This window comes from Chrysemys picta, chromosome 7, assembly GCF_011386835.1.
Source record: "Chrysemys picta bellii isolate R12L10 chromosome 7, ASM1138683v2, whole genome shotgun sequence".
Lineage (NCBI taxonomy): Eukaryota > Metazoa > Chordata > Testudines > Emydidae > Chrysemys > Chrysemys picta.
This window is the reverse complement of record NC_088797.1, coordinates 116496960-116515395: the sequence shown is the minus strand read 5'-3', so window position 1 is coordinate 116515395 and position 18436 is coordinate 116496960. Positions and strand designations below refer to the sequence as shown.

The 18436-nt window shown below is 42.9% G+C and overlaps 1 protein-coding gene across 1 annotated transcript in view; it reads left to right on the top strand.

Moving 5' to 3' along the window:
- Nucleotides 1-18436, top strand: part of TRUB1 (TruB pseudouridine synthase family member 1) — a 44035-nt gene that overhangs the window by 9056 nt on the left and 16543 nt on the right. Inside the window, exon 3 of the mRNA XM_005293859.5 lies at nucleotides 2739-2794. Coding sequence (XP_005293916.1) covers nucleotides 2739-2794 — 56 coding nt within the window. The remainder of the gene's footprint in view (nucleotides 1-2738; nucleotides 2795-18436) is intronic.

Below are 18436 nucleotides of genomic sequence, written 5' to 3'. Positions count from 1 at the left end.
GCAAAATGACAGGGCTTGGACCTGAGTCTCAGTGGGACCCGCCCGTTTAGCAGCTTCCTAGGACCTGGGTCCTGTCTGCTTGCTCACCTGAGTCAGACTGATTTCTGTGTGGTTGGAAGCAGGGTTTAAACTCAAACCTGAGTCAGAGCATGGGTTTAGTGTACACTGTAGACATACCCTTGTAGTCTTGGCCTATTACAAATGTGGGTAAAAAGGGGTGTTTTAAGGTGTTGAGCGTCAAGTAATTTTATCACAAAAATTGCTAAAAATCATATAGTTTAGAGAGACAGGGAAATGGTAGGTCCAATCTTAATGGCAGTTCAGGGATGTGAGTTCCATTATTTCAGTTGCATGGGGTTCTTGCCATGCCTTAGGGGGAACTATGATTTAAAGACTAGCAAAATAATTCTTCAGCTGGCTAAATTGTTTTTGTCTTTGTGTTGGGGAAACTCTCAGAACATCTTTAAGTTAGAGCTTTAACTTTTTGTTTTATTCAGTCAGTTTTCTGAGATATCCCTTTAGTTCCATCAAGGTTTAATAGAAGTTGAAATTTTATCCCAAATGAATCCAGACACTCCTATTTTGCATATAAAAGTGTTTAAACTCTTAGAAGTCATTTTAAACTTGAATGATTCTTAAATAAAGTCTTTCAACTTACATGGTTATGCAGCGAGATTCTCATTTCTTACCAATCTATAGAGAGGTTTTTCTTGCCTTCCTAAGTTTGGTAAGGAGTTGGTTAACCATTGCTAGGTAACTAATTAATTTTCCAATTAATATGAATGATTTTATACTCAGATGGCTTCTTATATTAGTAATTGTTATAGCAAGGTCATTTGATTCCATTTTTTACATAATACATCCACTATTCACATAATAGTGGTATTGAGGCAGTTATTACATTTGCAAATACACATCTCAAAGCATTTAAGGGACAACAGAGGTTTTCACCTTCAAGAGGAAACATAGAGTTAGACATAACTAACATCGTCCATAAAACACTGTCCAACTATAAACGTTCTTCTTATCATTTGAAGACTTTAGAGCAATTGTAAAAGAAATCAGTTTCAATAAGGATAATTCTAGAGTTCTTTGGGTTTTTCCCTTTGCAAAGAGGAGGGATAAAGAGGGCCTCTTTTATTACTTAGGATGCATTATCAGAGCTAGAAACTAAATATCACCCCCCTTTGGAATATCTTGAATACACAACTAGATCTCTTTCTAAAACACAAGTATTTTAAGAAGTTTTATTTTCTTGAGATAAAAATCATGTCTATACCAAGCGAGTGTCCTGTTCTTTAAAGAGACACTCTTGTTGTTTGTTTGTCTTTTGACCGAATGGTTCCTACATTTACAGTTTGTAATTAACTTCTATCAAATAGTCTATACAAGGGACAGATCACAATAACTAACACTTTTATACTATTTTGAAAGATGTATGTAAAAGAATAAATAGACTGTTAAAGCAAAACAGAAGTTGTAAAGCTGCATTCCAGAGCATGTATAAACACACTTGGAGGTAATATATTTGGTTTTATGGCTAAGGAGGTGTCCTCCTCTTTGACACTTTTGGTGCCTGTTACTGGTTGATGGAAAGCAGAGATTTCCTATGGATTCCCTTAGTATTTGATTTCATTAATTAGCAACTAAAAACTTAAGCCCGTGAGCTATCATATTCTTCAAGTATTGAGTGTGGAAATAATTGTATGTCCTAAAACTGAGTAAAGGCAAGATTATACTAATCTAACAGTATAAAAGAGAATAATAATAATTTTATTAATAACCATTTTGCATCAATATTGAGGTATATCCCTTACACAAGGTAGTACTGGAGAATCCTACCATATACTCTTTGTATGGCGATGACAGTTTTACAAATGCGTGGTTATAATGTACCTGGTTTTCTTGTTTTCCTCTTCCCGTTGTATCTACTACTTCTGAACACTGTGCAGAAAACCAATGGAAAAAGTTAGTAAAGAAAGGCATATTACTATAGGAAGTTTTAATGAGAATTCTAACACAGTAAAGAGATTTTTCTACCCATTTACTTTGAAAATCTGATTGTTAATCGCTTTGACATGTCAAAATGTAGTTTAAAATTGAAAAAGCCAGTGGGCCACACAAACACATGAGCCTGCCTGTTTGATTTATAAATGATCCAAGCAAGAGACTCGGGGACTTCATGATTATTTTACTTTCTTGCCCTGGTCCTATCCGTGCCAAACTAATTCCATTATGGTATTTGCTGCTACCTTAGCTGTGTTACTACAGGCCGCTAATAACCTTTAAATGGTCCATTAGTTACAGCGATGGCTTTGGCTCACTAATAATGAACCTTGCCAAAGACTTTATCAGGCTAGACTGAGAGCCATGGTTTGTGCTATGTCTTTCTTTACTGATGACTGAAAGTACAGCAAAATAAATCAAATCCAATCACAGGGTAGAATTAAAGCATTTTAACAATAGGCAAAGCTTATCTGTCTTCTGCTTCTTGTCCTTTCCTCAGCCCCAGTAGATACAATATCAGAGGTATTTTCTCTTAGGCAATATCTTTATCTTTTGGTATCCTCCCCTTAAAAGACTCATTCAGCTGATCGTGATAATTGACCATTTATATGCTAGCAGTGCAGGAAATGTGTTATTTCTGACTAGCGTGATGTATGATAGCGAGTAGAGGGAGATTGTGAATCTAGTTATTGGAATAGAATGCTGTAATATTTCTCTTTCTGTCTTTGCAGTGGTCGGTATTGGAAAAGGAACTAAAATGCTGGGCAATATTTTGGCAGGTTCCAAGGTATGGCACACTAAGTTATTGGTCTTAATATTTTTTCAGTGTCGAGGTGAATCGTGATACAGGCAACTAAAACATCCAACATTAAGCAAGGACTCAGAATGGCTTCATTCCTGCAGGGCCCAAAGTGTTGCTATTACAAGAATACTAAACTGTCTGTTGGAAACCCTTGTCTCTCTGATGTTGTCCCAGAGAGCTTGCTGATGATCAGGGTCGTTTGGTAGGAAGGTTTTTTTCAATGTTCAATTCCTTGTAGATTTTAAATATGAGATGTAGAAACACAATAATGAATGATGTCCTGTAAAGATTGTAAGTTTTGTTTTTAAATCAAAACTTTAAAATCCCATCCTCCCTATCCTTTCCTTCAAGTAGATATAATTCTTCCATCACAAGCTGTTATGAAATTACATCTGTTCTTCACATCTTCTTTTTAAAAAATTCCATGCAGTCTTAAAAGACGAAACCCTTAGATTAAAAAAAAAATCTTTATTATTAGTATTGCTATAATGGCTAGATGCAAGTGGGGATGAGGGCTCCATTGTGCATAGGCCCAGCCCCAAAACATTTGACACAAAATGTAACAAGCAAGTTTGACCAAAATTAAGAAGGGACAATAAAGGTGACAAAAGTAATCTATGTAATCACACAAACTTATATATGTGGTTCCTGATGTTTCCAAATCATCTTAGATTTTAAACAAACAAACAAACAAACAAACAAACAGCAGTTTCCCATGGATGTATAACCAGATCATTAGTTGGTTGACTTCCTTGTAGGTATCACAGCAAAAGTTGGTCAAGAGGAAAGAATTGGAGGAGGAGCAGGTACTGGTGTTCTGGGTTAATTCCATTGGGGAGTTCCATGCATCGAAGGCACCATGACATATAGTGCATAGATGGTTCTAAGAGTGGCTGTCAAACAGACCTGCAAGGCTAATAAACAACCGTCTATTAATGTTTTCTTATTCAAAACACACTGTGCACTTGGGACATTATGTGCTCCTAGACTTTTTTGGACTCTTTGATCAGGGGAACATACACACATTTAGATTATAAACCCTTCAGAGCAGATGGTCTCTCTCTTTTCTGGGTTTGTACAGCATTCAGCATGGTGGGACTCCAGTCCTGAATGGGGATTTTGGGAGCTATCATAATATATGTAGTAATAGAGTTAGTAAACTTAACCAACAGGGTGTACAATCACACAAAAGAGAAAATCATCATGTATTACCAGCTTAAGGACTGATCCTGCAAACATTTATCTACCTAAGTAGCATTAGTCCTGTGAGGAATTCCTTTTTCGTCAATTGGGCTACTCACATGAATAAATTCTGTGCATAAGTATTTGCAGGATTGAGACATTAGTATGCAAAGCACAAGTGACAACAAGTGGATTTGGAGAGCTCTCATTCTGCATAGTTAACAGATGGGAGCTTGACTCACCTCTGCTTGTACTTTCTGGCGAGTCGCATCAAAACCTTGGCTTGTGTGTTTACATTTCCGGGCCATAGATGTTGGGTAAGTGGATACATGGACCTACTCCAGTTAATCCAGCAGGGTTGGTTCCAGCCCTCAGTGTTGAGGTTTTGCACACTATCTTGAAAGCTGAAAATGTAAAGTCCTGTTGTTTTAGAGAATACTTTTAAAATGGGAAAATGGGCAAGAGATGAAGAAATCAATTCAGCAGTCAAGTGCTCTCCAGATTTTGTTACTTTAGGAAAGTCAATAATAACTTAAAAATAATTGACTTTTTCAAGTCAATTGACAGCTCCTCTAATGCATTTCATGCTGACTATTTTTCTTCCTTTTTTTTTCACCTCTGATCCATGACCAGTAAACTATTTATAGATGCTGTGGTGATGATGATTTGAACTAGAGGCTGACTGATATCCACCCCAGGTTTAAGAAGAAATAAAAGAAAAGCAGTTGTGGCAATAGAGCTGATAATATGGAACATGGGTATGAAGGCAGGATGGCAGATGGAAATGAGTGTATAGAAATGGAAATGACCACATCTGAGGTGGGAGGAAAATGTGAAGATCTTAATGTGGTCAAATCAGGGGGGACCAGATAATTTCCATCCCAGAATACTGAAAGAACTGGCACATGAGATTGGTAGCCTAGGAGCAAGGATTTTTAATAAATCTATCTATTTGGGGCTAGTGCCATATGACTGGAGTATAGCTAACATTGTAACTATATTTAAGAAAGGGGAAAAAGTGATCTTGGCAATTGAAGACCTGTCAGTCTGCCCTCAGTAGTGTGTCTTAGAAAAGTGGTTCTCAAACTGTGGGTCGTGACCCGATTTTAATGGGGTTGCCAGGGCAAGCATTAGACTTGCTGGGACCCAGGGCTGAAGCTGAAGCACTAGCTCCAGCCCCACCTGGGGCAGTAGGGGTCAGGCTGTGGCCCCCTCTCCACCACACCTGGGGCGGTGGGGCTTGGGCTGTGGTTCCCTCTCCCCTCCCCAGAGTGGTGGGGCTCAGGCTCCGCCCCCCTCCCAGGGTCAGGTAGTAACTTAGTTGTCAGAAGCGGGTCACGGTGCAATGACATTTGAGAACCTCTGCCTTAGAACAAATTGTGAAGGAAAGGATAATTAAGTTCATGGAGACAAACAGTAAAGAGGATATAATTCAACATGGTTTTCCAAAGGTAGATCATGCCAGACTAACCTGATTTCTTTCTTTGGAAATTAATTAATTTTTTTCACTAAGAGGAATACAATAGATCTAACATACATGTACTTAATAAAGCATTTGGTACAGTACTACAGGGGAAATTATTATGTAAATTAGAGAATATGGGATTAGTACAAGCACTGTAAGGTGGATAAAGAATTGGCTAAAGGGGAGAAGGCAATGGGTTTTGTTGGAAGGTTAACTATTGGACTGAAAGGAGGTTACTAGTGGGGTTCCTTAAGTATTGGTTCTGGAATCAATCTTATTCACTATTTTTATTAATGACCTTGTCACAAAAAGTAGGTGTGTGCTAATGATCTGGATGACCTTGAAGATTGGAGTGACAGAAATAAATTAATGGAGATATCCTATCTCCTAGAACTGGAAGGGACCTTGAAAGGTCATCGAGTCCAGCCCCCTGCCTTCACTAGCAGGACCAAGTACTGATTTTGCCCCAGATCCCTAAATGGCCCCCTCAAGGATTGAACTCACAACCCTGAGTTTAGCAGGCCAATGCTCAAACCACTGAGCTATCCCTCCCCCAATGGGATGAAATACAATAGTACCAAGTGCAAGGTCTAAGGGTCTAACCATAAGAATTTCTGCTGCAAGCTAGCGACTCATCAGTTGGACATGACGGGGGAAGAGCAAGACCCGAGTGCAGGGGTTGATCACAAGATGACCGAGGCACCAATGTGATGTGGCTGTGAAAAAGGCAAACGTGATCCTAGGCTATATCAAGTGAGGCATTTCCAGTAGAGAGAGAGAAGTATTAATGCCATTGCAGAAGGTAGTGGTAAGACCTCATCTAGAATACTGTGCACAATTCCAGTCTCCTGTGTTCAAGAAAGATGAATACAAAGTGGAACAGGTGTAGAGAAGAACTACAAGGATGATGAGGGGAGGGGAGGACTTATCTTATGAGAAGATACAGGAAGAGCTTGGCTTGTTTAGCCTAGCAGAAAGAAGGCAGGGAGAGGATATGATTGCTTTCTATACATACATCGGGGGGGATAAAAACCAAAGAGGGGGAAGAGCTATTTAAGATAAAGGACAATGTTGCCACAAGAACAAACTGGAAATTGAAAGAAGGTTTCTCATTGTCAGAGGAGTGAGGTTCTGGAACGGCCTCCCAATAACAGTTGTGCGGGCAAAGAACCTCTCTCTCTTTAGAGCTGGGCAAATTTATGTGTGTGAGTATGTGGTGGGGTTGCTTGTGCTAGTAGGGAACAGCAGCTCTGGGGTTTACTTCCAGTTTGTCATATGTTCCTAAAAGCTCACGCTTCCGGGCTTCACCTGGCCACCAGGAGAGGGTCAGGAATGGATTCTGTTACTCCTTCTCCCCAGTGTATTCTGGAATTTTTTTAAGTCTTCTTCCTCTGATGCATCATAGAAGGCCACAGCCAGAGATGAGATATTGGAAAGGATGGGCCAGGGCTTGGAGGCAGTACCAAGCATTCTCTCCCGCAGATGCTTGGCTTGCTGGTTCTTACTCACAAGCTCAGGCATTTTCCCTCAAGTCAGATTGGCAGTGACCTTGGGGGCTTTCGCCTTCCACTGCAGTGTCTGAGTGCAAATCACTTGCAAAGATCATCCATTTATATCTCTCAATCATTTCCCTGACCTTGCAGGGGCCTTGGCATTGGTACATCTCACGCCCTCTTATTCTCTCACTGTGGCACGTAACCATCTAGTCTCCTGTGGTTTTTACTAATTTGGCCTAGTTTTGGTTGTTGGGTTTAGTGTGAAGGTGCTGGGTTGTGTTAGTGGCTTCTGATATACAGGAAGTCGGACTAGGTCAGGGGTGGGCAAACTTTTTAGCGTGAGAGCCACATCTGGGTATGGAAAGTGTATGGCTGGTCATGAATGCTCACGAAATTGGGGGTTGAAGGGTGGGAGGGCTCTGGCTGGGGATGCGGGCTCTGGGGTGGGGCTGGCAATGAGGGGTTGTGGTGCAGGAGGGGGATCAGGGCTAGGGCAGGGGGTTGGGCCATGGGAGGGGTTCAGGGGGGCAGGCTCCGAGCAGTGCTTACCTCAAGCAGCTCCCAGAAACAGCGGCATGTCCCTCCTCCGGCTCCTATGCGGAGGCGTGGCCAGGCAGCTCTGTATGCTACCCTGTCCGCAGGCGCCGCCCCTGCAGCTCCCATTGTTTGCGGTTCCCAGTCAATGGGAGCTGCGGGGGCAGCGCTTGGGGTGGGGGAAGCATGTTGAGTCCTGGCTGCCCCTACGCGTAGGAGCCAGAGGAGGGACATGCCGCTGCTTCCGGGAGCCATGCGGAGTGGGGCAAGACCGTGACCCTGCTCCTTGGCTGGAGCACCAGAGTGGGGCAAGTCCTGGACCCCACTTCCTGGCGGGAGCTCGAGGGCCGGATTAAAACATCTGGAGGGCTGGATGTGGCCCCCAGGCCATAGTTTGCCCACCACTGGACTAGGTGATCTGGTGGTCCTTCTGGCCTTAACCTCTGACTCTAATTGGAGTCTCTCCATTGACCTTGGCGGGCTTTGGATTAGTCCGATAGTACTCATGTAATTTACTATAGTTCTTGAGGTTGAGTCCCTGTTACTTGAGACTTTAACTGTTTATAGTCTGACATCCCCTTTTTAATACCTTATCCATTACAGAAAAGCTTTGTCATATTATCTAAATCAGCTTTAAATAGTTCTTACTAAACTAGTACAAATCCTTAATGTAGATGCTCCTAAATCCAATTGGGTTAGTTTAATTTGGTAATTTATTGACACAAGTTAAAATTATTTTTAAGTGAGGGCTAAACCAGTTTGCAAATCTCTGTAGATAGACTCATCGGGTTAACTAGGTGGCTACAGAGGTCTCAGGACTAATAGTAGTTAGCCGTGACTATTCTTTATTCTAAAGTTGTTGAAAACTTTTCTGCTTTTAGGTGTTGTGCCGTCTACTATGATTGGAGTGTCTCTTACTTCATCATACATCACATGTTTGGTGAAATAATTGTTACTTTTGCTCTGATTCGCTCCTTTTTATCTTCGATGCCACTCCATTCAATATGCGTTTCTGCTAGGGATTTTCTTTTTAATTACATTAAAGCTAGCTTCTAGAGAAATTAGATCCAGTCTATCAACATTGGCCGCATAATTACACTAATGGCCCAAAACGTAACGTTGTTGCTGTGAACTCTATATGGCAGCTCTGCCAAAAATATGCATGTCAGAATTTTTCCAAACGTCCTATCAAACATAAGCTGATTTGGCTGCCATCAACGTGATTCCCTGATCTGTAATTCATACAGCCTCTGTAAGGATTATCATGTTTTGTCAGTTCTGTAATCAAGTGTGTGACCTCCTTAAGGACTAACTCAAAAGAAATAGGAAGGTCCAGCCAAGTTTCTCAAAGCTTCTTATCAAGTTCCTTAATATTTTCCCAGAAATAGATGTGTCTGTTTTGGTTTTTTTATTTCAAATGTTCCAGCAAAGTTGTGGGATAAATTACAGCATGTGAATGGGCTACTCTTACGGCTCAAAGACTGGCATGCTATGCTTCCTCTGAAAGACGTGGGGTAGTCGGTGATCAGAGTAACTCTTGTTCCTAAGACTGAGACAACGTGGAGATGATGTTTGTGGGCAGATAATTGAGAGAGCTCTTGCTAACAGCGGAAGGTTTAAAGGGGATCATTGCTTTGGAAAAATCTCTTCCCCACTCAGATGTGCTGTAATAATGTAGCTATGCAGATAAGTTGTGGGCTCATCAGGGAGGTAGGAGGCTTGGCAGCCTAAGCAGGCGGCAATGAGATATTGCATTATTCTAATAATTCCCAATGCGGGGGAGAGTGCAGGGGAGGGATGTCTCTAGCACAGAAAGCCTTTACTGAAGTGGGATAAAACAAGATAATCAAAACTTCAGACACCCGGGTAGCATGTTCACTCATATTTAGTTAATTGCATTATAAAGAGCGCAACTCTGGCTTCGCTCACATTCTCTTCAGCAGGGTCACATGCACCAGGGTGACCCCCGCGTCTTCACTGGGGTCATACCAAGGTAAATGAGACCAGAAGTTGGGCCATCATGAGCATTCTGTGCTCTGAATCCTCAAATACTGACAGGTTGAAACCTGCTTTTCTTTTCTGGAAGGTAGAATCTCTAGTCATTCTTTTTTTTATCTGAAGCCCCAGGAGCTGCAGTGACTTGTGGAGAATTAGAATTGACTTCCCTGCATTGATTGCAAATGCTCGAGTGGAGAGTAGGTGAATTGAGCATTTGATCTCAAAGGTTGCAGCCTCTCCAGAGGGGCTCACTATCAAAATGTCATCTGGATAATATAAACCCAAACTCCAAATCACCTCAAAGACTAGAGACAAAAAGGGATCAAGGGGAGAACGAAGATGCTGAGTTAGTGGCCTGATGTGGAACAGCGTAGATTCTTTATAGTTAAAAAAACTGAACTCCTGAGGATCCTGAATGGGGCACGGAAACCATTTCAATTATCTAGTCTTTTTAAAGTGCAGCTTCACCATGTTTTGTCTCAAAAATACAGAGCTTTGCTTCTTAAGGAGAAACTGGACCAACGTCCTTTGTCATATGGGAACTTCTTACTGACTTGTAAGTTTATTGTAGCATCATTCTGGGAAGTGGCTGATTGGATCCATGGTCCATCTAGTCCAGAATCATTTCTGCAGCAGTTAGTCCCAGGTCTTGTAGAGAAAGATGCAAGAGCCTATAATGAAATAAATGTCTCATAGGGAACATTATTTCCTAACCAGTAATTTACAACGGGTTGTCTTATGCCCTGAAGCGTGAGAATTTAGATCCCTTAGTTTTTGTATACTATCTAATGTAATTGTGGATATAATAATTATGCATATGAATATCTAATTCTTTTTTGCCTCCAAAATACTTGGCCACCATCTTGTGGCAATGAGTTCTGTGGGGGTAATTATGCTTTTTTTTTTTTTTTGTTTCCTATTATCTGTTAAATTTTATTGCAAAAACATCCTAGTGCATGCGTGTGGTGAATTTTTTCAAATGTAAGAAACTGAATAACTGACTTTCTTTTCAGAGGAATCTTTGTGACGCACATCTTTACTGCTTGCCTTGTATTTTGTCTAGCCAGCTATCTGTTCCAGTAAAACAATACACAGTGCAATACAGCCTAAGCAAAACATTGTGAGGGTATGTCTACACTGCAATTAGACACCCGCAACTGGCCCGTGCCCGCCGACTCGGGCTTGTGGTACTGTTTAATTGCAGTGTAAAAGTTTGGGCTCGTTGCAGCCTAAGCTCTGGGACCCTCTCACCTGTCAGGGTTGTAGAGTCCAGGCCACAGCCCGAGCCTGAACATCTACTCTGCAATTAAACAGTCCCTCAAGCCCGAGTTAGATACCCAGCCACGGGTATCTAATTGCAGTGTAGACATACCCAGAGTGAAATCCTGGCCCTGTTGAAGTCATTGGTAAAACTCCCATTAACTCCAGTGGAGTCAGGACTTCACCCTCTTTCATGATTGTGTGATTATAAATGTGTCTGAAACGGTTTTATTGTTGCATAGTCAAAATAGCACTGTCCTAAATGAATTAAACCCCTACAGCGTGGAAGTAATTATTGTAAACAAATGTCAATTAGTTATGAAAGTTGCCAGGAGTATATTCAAATGGTTCCGCAAAGTAGATCTTCTGTGGTACTAAAAGGCCTAGGCATGCTTTACTGGGTGACATGCTGCTTCATTGATTGAGGAGATAAATTTTTCACTTGTCTTTCCTATTATTGCCATTATTTTGCCTATACATGTACGCATATGAGGATATGACTGACTCTTCGGGGTCAGGAGGGGAATTTTTTCTTTAGGACTAGAATTTTTTGATGCCCTTACATTGAATAGCACCTTACTCCACAAATGCTCCTCAGTAGTCCCCTAGATTTTAATAGGACTAAAATGCTATTCATCATGAGTAAAGGTTTCTGGTTTTGGCCTTTCATCATTGGTGAGGGTTAATAATTAAAAGCATGCACTTGGGGAGGGGGAGGTAAAACGTGAAAAAGAATCCCGTTGTGCTATTAGCACTATGAAACACGCTGAAATAAGGGCCAGTTTCCCTGGGAAGCTTCTAATCTTGGGTGCGAAGAACCACCTCCTCCCTAAATTTAAGAATCAATAAAACAAACAAATACTCCCCCTCCCACACACCCTATGTTTGCACTATATCTTCTCCTGTTTCCTTGCTCTGTAGAAAGAGAGATGATCTGACTCTTCATCTGTTAAAGAATTTTACAAGAAGAATGGAGCAGAGTCTAATCATTGAAATGATGAACAGAAAGAGCTGTGAGGCTGTGTAAAAAGCAGATGCTCCTGTAGCTGTGAAGAGTGAATTGAGCAAATATTTGCTACCTACTTCCAAGAATATAACACACACATTCGAAAAATGATACATGCCCACACTACTTATTTTAGACCATGACAAACGTTTCCTTTTTTTTTAACGGAACAATTGAAGATTATGGAGGGTACAGTAAGAAATGATCGGTCCCTCTCTTTTACACTGTTCCACAGTGGAGGACAAGGATTCACTGATGAAATTAATAGCAGGCAAACTTATCAGTAAGAGGAAATACTGCTTCAAAGAATATGTAAATAGATGGTGGAGTTTCCCGCTGTTCATTATTTGTTGTACTGTAATGCTTAGGAGCAATAGTTGGGGACCAGGACCCATGCAGTAGGTGCTGTACAAACACAAAACAAGCGTAGTTCTTGTAAATGGAAGTGGCTGGGGCAGAAGAATAGCCTTATTAGGGCAAGAGACTGAAATCAAGAGAACTGGGTTCTAGTCACCGGCTTCCTGAGTAAACCTTGAGAAAATCACCTAAACCCAGATTTTTCAGAAGTTGATTTTTGAGTGCTTTAATTTTTGTGTACCCACTGTGACATACAAGGCCTGATTGTTTTCATTCATATATATGTTGTGGATGCTAACTGTCTCAAGATGGTCACCTCAAATCAGTGGCAACTTTTGAAGTATGGGCCTTAGTGTTCTGGCCTGCCTGGAGTATGTGTATGTCTTAACATGTCAGTGACAGTAGATAACAACCATAGATACCAATATGTAGCATCTTGTATACCAGGCATTCTGCAATAGCCATTTAAATGGTAACCACACATTAAATGTTGCTTTCATAATGTATTGTACAGATTAAGTGAAAACACAGAGTAATAGTGAAATGCTGCTGGCAAATATAGGCCGTTATATTTGAAGCTAACGGTCTTGTCCCTGGAATTGCGCCTAAGCAAGGCTGCCCAATATTGTGAAAAGGAAATGTGTTGTATATGGCTACTAAGGGCATGTCTACATTACGAAATTAGGTCGAATTTACAGAAGTCGATTTTTTTAGGAAGCGATTTTATACAGTTGATTGTGTGTGTCCCCACTAAGCGCATTAAGGCTCATTAAGTCGGCGGAGTGCGTCTGCAGTACCGAGGCTAGCGTTGACTTTCGGAGTGTTGCACTGTGGATAGCTATTGCACAGTTCCCACAGTCTGCACTGCTCATTGGAATTCTGGGTTGAGCTCCCACTGCCTGATGGGGCAAAAACATTGTAGTGGGTGGTTTTGGGTGCATGTCATCAGTCGCCCCTCCCTCCGTGAGAGCAACGGCAGACAATCGTTTCATGCCTTTTTTCCGCGCAGACGCCATTCGGCAAGCATGCAGCCCACTCAGCTCAGCCACTGCTGTTGTGTCCTGGGTGCGGCTGGCAGCAGACGGTACAATAGGGCTGCAAACCGTCGTCACCGAACGACCGCTTCCTCTGCCACTCTGCTCTCCTGCTCTGGCAGCAGATGGTACAATAGGGCTGAAAACCATCGTCACCGAACGACTGCTTCCTCTGCCACTCTGCTCTCCTGCTCTGGCAGCAGATGGTACAATAGGGCTGAAAACCATCGTCACGCTTCCACTGCCACTCTGCTCTCCTGCAGACACCATACCAGTTATGGCGGGGTGGGAGGATGAAGCAAATCGCCTGGCCACTGATTACACGCAGCCTGACACCAGGGTGGTTAGAAAAGCACAGCAGGGTGCGCTGTACATCAGAGAAACTTTGGAAACCAGTTTCATGACTGGCCAGGCTACGGTGTGAAAGTTCTGTTTGTTTCTCCTTGATGAAAACCCACCCCCTTGGTTCACTCTACTTCCCTGCAAGCCAACCGCCCTCCCCTCCCCCCCTTCGATCACCGCTTGCAGAGGCAATAAAGTCATTGTTTCAAATTCATGCATTCTTTATTAATTAGTCACAGAAATAGGGGGATAATGGCCAAGGTAGCCCGGGAGGGCTGGTGGAGGAGGGAAGCACCAGATGGAGTGGTGGAGGGAAGGACAAGGCCACACTGCATTTCAAAACTTATTGAATGCCAGCCTTCTGTTGCTTGGGCAGTCCTCTGGGGTGGAGTGGTTGGGTGCCCGGAGGGGGCCCCCCGCCCCCGCGTACTTGGGCGTCTGGGTGAGGAGGCTATGGAACTTGGGGAGGAGGACAGGCAGTTACACAGGGGCTGCAGCGGCGGTCTGTGCTCCTGCTGCCTTTCCTGCACCTCAACCATACGCCGGTGCATATCAGTTTGATCCTTCAGTAGCCTCAGTGTTGCCTCCTGCCTCCTCTCATCATGCTGCTGCCACCTCTCCTCTTGATCCCGCCACCTCTCATCTCGCGCGTCCCTCCTGTCCTTGCATTCATTTTTTGCTTTCCTGGATACTGACATTGTCTGCCTCCACGCATTCTGCTGGGCTCTTTCAGTGTGGGAGGACTGCATGACTCAGAGAACATTTCATCGTGAGTGTGTTTTTTTTGCCTTCTTGTCTGCGCTAGCCTCTGGGACGGAGATGATAGTGGTAGCGTTGAAACATTTGCAGCTGCGGGAGGAAAAAAAGGGGGAGAGTTGGGTTAACCATTTAAAATGGGTTGGCCATTTAAAAGGAGGGGCTAAGGTTTTTGGTTAATGTGCAGCACAAACCCAACTAACTCCCCCCCCCCCCTCCACCCAATTCTCTGGGATGATCGCTTCCCTCTTTCCCCCACCGCATGGCTAACAGCGGGGATAATTTCTTTTCAGCCACAGGCACACAGCCCAGCAGGAACGGCCACCTCTGAATGTCCCCTTAATAAAATTCCACTATTTCAACCAGGTGACCATGAATGATATCACTCTCCTGAGGATAACAGAGAGAGATAAAGAACGAATGTTGTTTGACTGCATTTCAGTAGCTTTACTGGCCACAAATACATCTCAAGTCTTCAGGGCAAATTAATCATTAAACATGCTTGCTTTTAAACCATGTATTATATTTACAAAGGTACACTCACCAGAGGTGCCTTCTCCGCCTTCAAAGTCTGGGAGCCCGGGTTGGGAGGGTAATGTCTCCAGGGTGATAAACGGTTCCTGGCTGTCAGGGAAAACGGTTTCTCCGCTTGCATGCTGTGCACTATCTTTGACCTCCTCATCCCCCAAATCCTCATCCCTGTTGCGTGAGACTCCCTTGCAGGAGTCCATGTACAGGGGTGGGGTAGTTGTAGGGGCCACCCCCTAGAATTGCATGCAGCTCATAATAGAAGTGGCATGTCTGGGGGTCTGACCCAGAGCGGCTGTTTGCCTCTGGTTTTTTGGTAGGCTTGCCTGAGCTCCTTAAGTTTCACACGGCACTGCTGCGGGTCCCTGTTATAGCCTCTGTCCTTCATGCCCTTGGAGATTTTTTTCAAATATTTTGGCATTTCATCTTTTGGAACGGAGTTCTGATAGCACGGATTCGTCTCCCCATACAGCGATCAGATCCAGTACCTCCCGTTCGGTCCATGCTGGAGCTCTTTTGCGATTCTGGAACTCCATGGTCACCTCTGCTGATGAGCTCTGCATGGTCACCTGTGCTGATCAGGGTGCCACGCTGGCCAAACAGGAAATAAAATTCAAAAGTTTGCGGGGCTTTTCCTATCTACCTGGCCAGTGCATCTGAGTTGAGAGTGCTGTCCAGAGCAGTCACAATGGAGCACTCTGGGATAGCTCCCGGAGGCCAATACCGTTGAATTACATCCACGCTACCCCCAAATTCGACCCGGTGATGTCGATTTCAGCGCTAATCCCCTCGTCGAGGAGGAGTACAGAAATCGATTTTAAGATCCCTTTAAGTTGACAAAAATGGCTTTGTGGTGTGGACGGGTGCAGGGTTAAATTGATCTAACGCTGCTAAATTCAACCTAAACTCGTAGTGTAGACCAGGGCTAGGTAAGTGATCCTGATAAGATGGCTTGTGCCAATGAGACATTTTGCAAGGCAAAAGGTGCACAGCTACTAATCCTTGTATGAGTTTATTGAGAGAACGCAATGCAAAACATACTGTGTATACCAACTATGCAGTTTTTTCCAGCAGATCATAACTTGATCAAATCAAAATCAGTTTTCACGGGAACTTTTAAAGGCACTCCTTCCCCATAGAAGCTACTCCTGTGGCAAATTTGATCTTTCTATCACGACTCATAGACTTTAAGGTCAGCAGGGACCATTATGATCATCTAGTTTGACCTCTTGCACAATGCAGGCCACAGAATCTCACCCACCCACTCCTGTATCAAACCTGTGTCTGAGCCATTGAAGTCCTCAAATCATGGTTTAAGGACTTCAAGGTGCAGAGAATCTTCCAGCCAGTGACCCCTGCCCCACACTACAGAGGACGGCGAAAACCCCCGAGGGCTTCTGCCAATCTGCCCTGGAGGAAAATTCCTTCCCAATCGCAAGCGATCAGCTAAACCCTGAGCATGTGGGCAAGACTCACCAGCCAGACACCCAGGAACAAATTTCTAGAGATGCCTTTATTAGAGGGAAAGTCAGAGAGAATCTTCTTTGTACACCTCTACCTCGATATAACGCTGTCCTTGGGAGCCAAAAAATCTTACTGCGTTATAGGTGAAACCGTGTTATATCGAACTTGCTTTGATCCACTGCAGTGTGCAGCCCCCCCCACCCCCCCGGAGCACTGCTTTCCTGTTATATCCGAATTCGTGCTATATCGGATCGCATTATATCAGGGTAGAGGTGTATAATGGGGAAAGTGCTGCTTCCCATACTCCCACTTCTTCCCTCACACCATCCCTCTCCTCGTATCTTAAAAATAACTCAACTGTGTTTGCTTAAATTAAGAAAAAAATTCACATGGAAGATTTCAGAGCAAAATGTGATAGTTTTGGAAAGTCTGAAAATGGGGTTAGAATGAAATGCTTCTGCAACCTTAACGTCTCTGACAATCCACTCTAGTGATTTATATCTGCACTGGAAGATTTGTATTACCCTATATATTTTTAAAAAAAAACGTAGGTACTGGAGCTACTGAATTCAAACACTCTTCTGGTTTCCCTTCCCCTCCCTCTTTTTTCCTCCCGCATCTTCCCCCCAAAATATAGGTTATAAAAGGGCCCCAGCGATGTAGTGCAGGTATTAATTTGCCTGCTGCTTTACCATTAGTGAGCTGGCTCTGCGTGCTGTGTATTTCTCAAGTCTCTCTCTTTTATGTTAACCCCAGGGGCCTAACCTATTAATATCTCTGCTTCATGCTCTATTAATATTCAGACTCTTTAAAAGTACAGTATTGAAAATTTTGAAGAGGCTGCACTTACTGTGCTGCGGGAACTATTGCCTCACAAAATGGAGAGTCCGTTCCAGTTAGAATTTTTCTGTATTCGCTCTCTCTCCTCCACCCACCCACTCCTTCTGACCTTTGTAAATTACATATTTGTATTCGCTACATATACAATTCTTCCTTCCCACTTTAACAAAATAATAAATAACAGTGCTGACATACTGAGTCAACTTTTTTTTTTTAATTATGAAATCATGGGAGTCAGAAACAGATGATCTGTTAGCAGATCTGCCTATTCCCACGCTAAAGCAGCTTTGTTCCCTATAGTGCCCCTTTCTAGTCACTCAGAGATTTTTGTACTGCTGCCATTTGGAGTTTACTAGATCTTAGCATGAGGAAACTTCTTTGGATTCAACCTAAATATTAATTTTCATAATTTACTTTGACATTCCTAGTTATACCCCATTGCACCATTCTAAAACAATCTCTTTTCTCAGTATCTCTCACCCCTGTAAAGAGTCTGCTCTATTTCTGGGAGAAAGAAAATCCAGAATTTCCTTAATACCCGATTCCTCAAAAAGTTGGGTGTGGGGTGGGGGTTTGCGTTTCCCGTGTAATCCATTGCGCAGGCGGAAGAGGTTGGGAGTGGGAAGGAGAGAATGAGCTTGTGTCAGAATAAAACTGACTTCTATACAAGACCAAGGTTGAGATTTTTTTCCTCCAGTGACTGCAGAGATTTTCCAGTGGGGAAAGTGTCTGAAAGCTTTGAATTAAGAGACTTGGTACTACCAAGCAACTGGTTTCTTGAGTGGGTCTGCGTGTTGTAAGCCCTTGTTTGTGCTTAGCTGTGAGACCATGTATCACTGAAATCTGGGGGATGACCTGACGTCCCTAATATTTTTACAAAACTTCAGTATTTTGTTCTGGCTTTTGGAATTCCCTGGAGTCTCTGGCTACATCCCCGAGTTACCAAATCACTCCCTGATCTCTGGCAGAACTTTCGGCCGCAGGCTCCCCCCTGATGAGTGGTACTAGTCTTTCACTTTGAAAATCAGGTCACCCCATGCGTTAGAGCATTTTAAGTAAGAGGCTGACATAAGGAGTCAGACAATCCAGCTAGTCCTAGGGTAAAGATCAGATCGTTCTTCAGCAATGACAGAACAATTATAGCATCTAGCAGTAAATAAAATTTAGTGCAGCTTTAGCACAAAGTCAGCTTTTTCACTCAGGAGAAAAATGGATGCTAGAGGAGAGAAATTGTAATGCTTCTCTGTATTAAGAGGACATGTTTGCTGTTCGTTAATTTTGAACTTGCTTTGTCATAAAATTCTTTTTGTCCCCTCTGTAATCTCAGTTTTGTCTTTTGGTAACATTTTCAAATTGTTTGGGGGC